Here is an 8,418-nt window from a genome sequence, read left to right on the forward strand (position 1 = left end):
TGAGCGCGGTGACAGACACCAGGCACCGCCGGGGAATCCCGTCTCCCTCCTGGCCCCCGTCCCAGGTAAGCCAGCCGGGAACGGACCCAGGTCTTTGGGGAGGGATGGGGGGAGCTGCCGGGGTACCCCGAGGGCGGGCGGGCGGGCGGAGGCTGTTTCAGCGCCCCAGTGCCGGCGGGGAGATGCGGAGCCTGACGCCGCCCGGTTGCTCTCCCCGCAGCTAGGCGCCCCCATGACTCTGAACCGCGGGGACAAGCTGCGCTACCTGGAGAAGCGGCGCTGCAGCACGCCCTTCGCCGCCCACCAGCACCTGCACCGGCGGAGCATGCCCGTGGATGACCGGGAGCTGCAGGCGTCCGTCCCGCCGGGCGCCCTGCTGGGCGAGTTCTCCCCGCTGGTCCGCTGCACCTCCTACAACCCTGACCGGGAGAGCTGGGCGTCCGACTCCTCCGACTCGGTCATCTCCTCGGGCAGCGACTCCGACAGCAACCTCTACAAGGTGATCCTGCTGGGCGAGCACGGCGTGGGCAAGACCAGCCTGGCCAGGATCTTCGGAGGGGTGGAGGACTGCTCCGATGCGGAGGAGGCAGGTGAGCGGGGGCAGCGGGCTGCGAAAGCGGCATCGTCCACAGCCCTGGCGCTAGCAACTCTCCTCTCCCTGCCCAGACAGGCTGCGAGCCCCGGGCTGAGCTTGGCTTCAGAGCCGCCCGCTTTAACAGTGCCTGGCCTTGAACCACAGCTCTAGTGGGAGGAATTTACATTCACCTTCTGGAGCTGGACATGCAGTGTGTCCATAAACTCCATTTGCTCACAGGTATATCACAGATATACATAGACAAGTAGGGGATATAACACAATTTGTGCTTCAACAAAATGAATGTATTCACACACCAATAGGCTTGCATAAGCATATTACCGTATGAATGCATATTAAGTGACTAGAGTTGATTAACTCAGTTGCATCAATACATTAATATTTGTGTAAAGGTAGCTGATTTGGGATCCCCCTTATGTGCTCTTCTTAGTAAGGAAAGGCTTGGTTTCAGGGCATTATTCTATAGAATAAACAGGCTTTTTGTGATTAAGAGATTAATTTGTTCTATAGCCAAACTTTTTTTTCCATAATTTAATACAGTCCCATTTGATGGTTTAAAAGTTCATGTAACTAATAACATGCAGCTGTTACAGTGAGTTTATCAGATCTTTACAAAGGAGAGCTGTATCATTATCCCCATTTTACATATAGTATTTTTTCCAAATTTGTCTTATTGATGAGGACATAGATGGCAGTCAATTGACTAGAACTGCCCTGAAGCACAGTTTTCAGTTTTGTTCATGAGGAGTAAGTAAATCGAGGCACTTTTAAACATTACTCCAAAAAAAGCCAGACATTATGCTTAAAAAAAACACAAAACCAAAAAAAACCCCTCCCTAAAATAATGAGGGTTCTCGCTAACCCCAACAGCAGGAAAATGCAAAGCTAAGTTTTTAATAACTCTATATAGTTGCGCCTTTGTATTGCGAATGGACTGCAGGAGTCTCTGGGGTGAGACTTCAGTGCATAATATTCTGTACGCTGGGGTACAATCATGAAGTCCTTACTCAAGGCATTCTCATTGACTCAGTAAAGATTATTTTTAAATATATGCTACAATACTGAGGTATAACATGGTGAGTGAAGGATGGAGTGATGGCCTTTACTCTGAATTTACCTACTTTTCTTGGCTTAGGTCAGTACTTGAACACTGAAGCATTTAAAAAAAATTGTTAAATTCAAAATTTGCTAGAGACAGAGTATTAATTTTATATATTGCACATACCATGCAACCGCCTCTGTCACCATAATGAACATATCTATAAATAGTAGATTAGGTATGAACAGGTTTGGAAGCAATAACTGTGGTAAGGAGTCTACCTTAGTCAATCAGGTGTTGTCAAGTGTCCTTATTGCCAAGATTTTTGCAGTCAATGATGTCAAATGATATAACTTTCTCTCTATAGGGAATACGTATAACAGATCGATTATAGTCGATGGAGAAGAAGCTTCTCTCATAGTGTTTGACATATGGGAGCAGGTATGAATAGTTCATTTTATTTATGGGTCATTTGTTAATTGCACAGCCTAAGCATAGTTTCAGAATAAGCTTTCATGGGTTTAAAAAAAACCCTCCCTACTTCACATGCACGCCATGCATCTGAAGTGAGGTTTTTACTCATGAAAGCTTATGCCCAAATGTATCTCTTAGCCTTTAAGAGGCCACCGGACTCCATGTTTTTTTGGATGAAGACTAATATGGCTACCCCCTGATACTTTCACAATAAGATGATTGTGTATGGCTACTTATTGTTAAGTAACATCCTAATAGAAAGTAATAGAGATTCTTTGTTCTGTATTAACTCTTGTAGTTTTTTAGTAGCTAGGTTATTTCAGACCATGTTTAGGGCCAGACTGAACCCCTTACTCCTGCTGCTGAGGAGTTACCCAAACAAGCAGACTCAGTCAAGCCAATGAGGCAGTCCTGTGAGTAGGTGCTTATCAGTCAGAGTAAGGGGGTTGCAGTCTTGCCTATTCCAGGCCTTGATGCAATTTGTGGAAATAGAAAAGCTTTCATTAATAATGAAAAATCCAGAACTGGGACTTTTCCCTCCCAAGAATGATTTAGTAAAATTTTTAATACTGACTTGCAGTTCTTTTATATTACATTTTAAGAAAGCTAGCTGTAGCAGGGTTTCCAAAATCATTCACTTATTAGAATCAGGAACATTTAGTTATGTATTTTCAATGCAATAAATGGTTCCATTCTCTTTTCCTTCTAGGATGACAGTCAGTGGCTTCAGAATCATTGTATGAAAATGGGGGATGCCTATATTATTGTGTACTCAGTGACAGACAAAGTTAGTTTTGAAAAGGCCTCAGAACTGAGAATTCAGCTAAGAAGAGCAAGACAAACAGAAGATATTCCCATCATTCTTGTAGGGAATAAAAGTGACCTTGTCCGATCCAGAGAAGTCTCAGTAGACGGTAAGAGATGCTACTGAATTGTGAATTCAAGTCAAAGTTAATAACCAAGGCTGCAGAGAATCCCTTTCTACTGCAGAAACGGACATGATTTGAAGTCTGGTTCATAAACATTCCATGTTTAAAAAGTTTGGAGCATAGAGAAGCAGAGCTGGTTGATTTGTGACGATCTTTGGCATAGTGTCCTGAAGCCGCAGTAGTAAAGTTGTGGCTTAGAGCTGAAGCTTCAGGGTACTACTGCATGCATCTCAAGGTCAATAGTGACAAAGTCATTAGCCGTCTTCTGGCTGCCCAAGGACACTTATTAAATGACTTGATGTCTCAGTCCTGTTCCTAATGCACAGAGGTACAAAACCCACAACTGGCAGCTCCTGCTGAGGGCAAGACAATATAGACTGAACAATCCTTTCTCCTATAAAGTGATCTCATGATGGGATGGAGATATATTGGCAGGGCAATGTGGGGACGCTTGCCCTTCTTGAGTCCAGGCTGACACTTTTCTGTGTGTTTCAATGTCCAAGACTGTCAACCAAGCATCTACTAACAGCACTGAATCCATTTTTTTAAAAATTCATTTTTATATTCACTAAGTAGAATGTTACAAGATGCCATCAGTACCCTGATGAGATACTAGCTCTTTCAGTCTGGTGATTCTGTCATAGTGTTGTCTCATTCCCTGCCCACTAGCCTGCATAGGGAGCTCAACCCAGGCAACATGGAGCAATAGCCTGCTTGTGGGCTGGTGCTGTGCCCAGAAGGTCTTTATTGCCCCAGTGGTGATCCTATTTATTGGTGTGGTTAACTCTGCTCAAGTTAATTAAATTTACAGCTTCAGGGTCATTGTTTTACCACAGGCTGAACATGAAAATTCATGCTTCAGCAGTGGTGAAAAGTAGCTTTTATCTCTGAAATATTAGAGTTGCAACCTCTTACTGTGGATGCAGACCTCACTACATCAAAGTGACCTATGCCTTCCTGACCTCCAGCTATGGGTCTGGTGATTTGGCCTTCCTAGCAGTAAAATGCTTTATTTGGAACTATCTTAGAAAATTCACTGACTACAGCTTTTGCAGAATGTGGCAGTACAACTGCACCAGAGCTTTCACCTGAAAGAAATGGTGATGCCTGCTCTCTGTGCCTTTTGCTGGCTGTCCTCTTCTACAAGCATGTTTGCACACCTTGTTTAAACTGAACAATAGTGGGCCAGTCTATCTGAGGGACTGTCTGCCTTATGTTCCATCAAATTGGTGGAATTGAGACTTCCAACCCTAGCATGTTATCTTGAAAAGACAGGGGACAGCCTTCTCTGAGGATCCAGCCCATGCAGGGGAATGGACTAGATGACTTCATGAGGTCCCTTTCAGTTCTGTGATTGGAAATATTCATCTCAACATGCATCAAAGTACATTAGTAGTATAAAGGCCGCATTCCCCTAATTAAACAACAACCCACACACCTTAAGTCACACAGCAGCTTTGGATCCCAACACACTTGAAGGGAAAAATCTCATTCTACTGTCATTCACTTGCCTCTCTTTCTGTCTTTTCAGAGGGACGGGCCTGCGCTGTGGTGTTCGACTGCAAATTCATTGAGACGTCAGCTGCTCTTCATCATAATGTGAAGGACCTGTTTGAAGGTATCGTTCGACAAATCAGACTTCGCAAAGACAGTAAGGAAGACAATGCCAGGAGAATGGCCAACACAAAAAGAAGAGAAAGCATAAGCAAAAAGGCAAAGCGATTCCTTGGGAGAATTGTGGCAAAGAACAATAAGAAGATGGCTTTCAAGGCAAAGTCAAAGTCTTGCCATGATTTATCTGTGCTTTAGAATCTTTCAGCAAGGCCAGATGCTGCCCATTGCTTATGAACAAGCATTTGACTTATGAAAAGTGTGGACAAACCTACATGCTGATAAAAATGAGTGACTTATTTGGGAGACTCCTTAATGCCTTATGGTTCATAAGCAAGACCTGGAAGTTGTATTACCATGGGCACTTCAGTGGTAAATGGTTTAAGCATCAGTGTGCAAGTAAATGAACTAATTTTAAACAAGTGGCTTCATATGCCCTCGTTTTCACTGTGTACATTTGTTGCATGTCCTCCTGTCCTGTGGATACCAGAGATGCAAAGATAGAGGATAGGAAGTGAAATATCACCATAAACTTGTCTCCTTTGCAAAGCAAAACTTGAAAACGTTTGTACGCAGGCTCGTACACTTTTTTAGTATAAAATAAGCAATGATAAATACTTTGAAATGGGGGGTCAGTTCAAACAGCATTAGAATGGGAGTTAGCAAAATATATATAGTTAGATACAGAATAAATCATTTTATGAAGTTAATTTGCACTTCCATTAACTGTTACTCAATTTGTTACTTGTTTACATGCAGATTTTATAATAAAGTTATTTCCTGTTATACTATTAGGCTGTGTTTTTTCTCATAGCAAGAACAAAGTGAGACAGCAGTATTTTTCTGCTAGTGTTTACTGTACCAAAAAATCTACCAAGAACAGAGCCTAATTAGGGCTTGTCTACACATTGTCTGCTCAGAAATGAAAGTCCATCTTATTCCAGAATAAAGAAATGTATTAAACTAAAATGGAATAAGTGTCCGGATAAGGAGTTAGTCAGGAACTTTCTCAGCTGGTATAAATAAACTTGAGTAGATCTATGCAGATGTACACCAGATAAGATTCTGGGTTTTAAAAATGGATGTAATTCATCTTGAATCAATAGTATTTGATATAAATAAGTATAATGGATTGATTCTTTTACAGAGATCCATTATACAAAAATAGACCCACTTATTTCACTAAGACTACTCATGTCAGTAAACAGGTGAAGGAACAGGCCCTTAAGGTGTCAAACTCCCATGGGCTTCAACAGGAGCAGGAATAAGCCTGCTGTGTAAAAAGCTTTAGACAGATGCAAGTCTCTGAAAGAGATGATATATTGAACTTCCTGCTGTGCTACTCCTAAGGTGCTTTATGGCCTTACTTGGTTTTTAAGGAGCAAATGACCTTTATTTTCCCCCCTCCCCCATTGGGAACTGTCCTGTTGCAGAAGAGGCAGTTTAGGGAATTTTGAGACATTCTGATAAAAGCCCCAGCTTGGAAGCACTGTGGCTAATATGAGTGACAACAGTCTGGTCCAGAGTGCTGTTTCCACTTAGTTTTAGTGTTTTTTGCTTCCTTATCAATATTTCTGATTTGACTTGTCTAGCTGTTGTCTTAAGTCACCTGTTGCATCAGTTTTAATTTCCAGGCATAGAACTTATTCTCTTATATAAATTCGTAACTCCAACTCTCTGACCAAAACACTCTTCCTGTTCTCTCCTACTTCCCTCATATCCCACATAGCATGATATTCTCAAAAGAGAGCTTCAAACTTCCATGCCCAAGTTCTTGTTTTTACTTTCTCCACACACAGAATAACTAGTGTATATCCATTCCACCTTACTGCTAGATCTTGTTGGTGCTCATAAGCTAAGTGGTTGGGGTAGGTCAATACAAGAGCCCTCCAAGGAAAAGCTAAGTAGTGCAGGAAGAGGAATCAGTGCTTTTGCAGATGGCATTCTTTGTAGTCAATCAAGGCTCTAGAATGGTGCCAGGTACCACTGAATCCTGGGTCACACAAAACCAAGTTATCAAATGCTTGTATAGAGCCCATGACAATCTTCATAAGAGGTGTTAACCTTGGTGTTTTGATTAAAGTCCAACACAGATGATTCCATGCATTTCCCTAACTCTCTCTGTCTCCCTGAAACTTCAACTGAATGCAGTATTCTTCACTGCACTAAACTATGGCCTCTCTCATCTAACCCTGATCAGCAGTGGCGAAACATCTGCATCTATTTACACTAGAGCATTAACTCTGCCGCAAAACATCCCAAGTCACATGGACCTGCTATGGCACAGAATCTGAGCATGTTACTCTTGCACTCAATGCCAAAACTACAAATGTTTTGTGAAGCTTTGCTCTTTTAGTCACCTTGTGCTTTCAGAATGACCACTGGAGGGTTGATAGCCTGGCAGATTTATTCTTTGTTTGTAGGACACACTAGATACAGTTGCTTCACTGAATATGGGCTCTGAATTCCATTTTTAACAAACATAAGGAACGTGCTGCAAGCTCACTGTTTAAAATTTGGGGTCCCATAAGGTACAATGTATTATTGTCCCTTCATGATACAACATGAATGTGGCAGCAAAGCCTCCTCAAGGTCATGGTTAACAGTTGTGCTCATGAATACTGTGCATTGTAAATCAGACATTTTTCTGTATTCATTAATTCACAAGAAAGGATTTTGGACAAGTCTTTAACCTGACATATTTATGAACACGCTGGCAGAGATTTTATAAAATGCAAAGTATTTAATTGTTTATAGACAGAGCATTGTCACATGGTGGAACTGTATGAAACAAACTGAGTTGGTCTAAAGAGACCACGACCAGTCTAATCATCTCCCTTGTTGAAATATGTACAAAGATGCTTATTCTAAATACTCATTGTCTGTTATATTTGTACAGGGTTTCACACAATGGATCCCAATTCATGACTAGATGCCTTAGGTGCTACCAGAATAGGATAATTAATAGTAATTTAATCTCAATTCATTTTCCTGTAACAGAAGAATTGCTGTTTTCTAGGGACAATACTTCTGGGATCAATGAAATACAACATGAAGTTCCTCATGTTATTAGGTAGAACTTTCAATTACACCTACAGGAGTAAAGTGCCTAACTCACTGAATGTCAATGAGAATTGGGTTCCCAATTCTATTAAATGCCTTGGAAAATTCTACCCCACATCTTTGAGTATCAGTATCATCTCTAATTTTTTGCACTTTGAGATCTGCAAATGGAAAGTTAGCTCAGAATGTTATTGTTAGTGTGTGTGAATCTTACGAAAGTTACCAGGAAGAGATCTGCAGGGAGCAAAGTCTTTTGTTTACTTCCAGAACACACACAGCATGGGCCATGGCACTGCAAGCTTCCCTGTACTGCTTTGCCATGGTACATTGAGGAACAGACTTTAGGATAGGAAGGTAATTCAGTCTCCATAACCTTTACTCCTCTGCCTTTTTGCGAACTGCTAACTAGAGAGCCTCTTATTATTCAGTGGTGACTTTTGTGTTGTTGGCATAATCATCATCAACCTCAGCCTGGACCAATCTACATGGGAGGTCCACTTTCTAGACACCACGGTGCAAATAAGTGATGGTCACATTAACACCACCCTATATCGAAAACCTATCGACCGCTATGCCTACCTTCATGCCTCCAGCTTCCATCCCGGGCACATCACATGATCCATTGTCTACAGCCAAGCACTGAGGTACAACCGCATCTGCTCTAACCCCTCAGACAGAGACCAACACCTACAAAATCTCCACCAAGC

At 42.1% G+C, this 8,418-nt stretch overlaps 1 protein-coding gene across 1 annotated transcript; it reads left to right on the plus strand.

Annotated features, from left to right (window-relative positions):
• Window positions 1-223: 223 nt before the first annotated feature.
• Window positions 224-5,421, plus strand: RRAD (RRAD, Ras related glycolysis inhibitor and calcium channel regulator). Its single transcript, XM_032803757.2, has 4 exons — window positions 224-590; window positions 2,002-2,075; window positions 2,818-3,022; window positions 4,569-5,421. Exons 1-4 carry the CDS (start codon window positions 233-235, stop codon window positions 4,844-4,846), a joined length of 915 nt encoding a protein of 304 aa, XP_032659648.1. The 5' UTR covers window positions 224-232; the 3' UTR covers window positions 4,847-5,421.
• The last annotated feature ends 2,997 nt before the right edge of the window (window positions 5,422-8,418 follow it).

Source organism: Chelonoidis abingdonii, chromosome 19, assembly GCF_003597395.2.
Source record: "Chelonoidis abingdonii isolate Lonesome George chromosome 19, CheloAbing_2.0, whole genome shotgun sequence".
Taxonomy (NCBI): Eukaryota; Metazoa; Chordata; order Testudines; family Testudinidae; genus Chelonoidis; species Chelonoidis abingdonii.

Coding starts and splice junctions, on each gene's coding strand:
- RRAD (XM_032803757.2), top strand. CDS start 233: ATGACTCTGAACCGCGGGGACAAGCTGCGCTACCTGGAGAAGCGGCGC. Junction 2,076..2,817: donor TGTTTGACATATGGGAGCAG/GTATGAATAGTT, acceptor TTTTCCTTCTAG/GATGACAGTCAGTGGCTTCA. Junction 3,023..4,568: donor CAGAGAAGTCTCAGTAGACG/GTAAGAGATGCT, acceptor CTGTCTTTTCAG/AGGGACGGGCCTGCGCTGTG.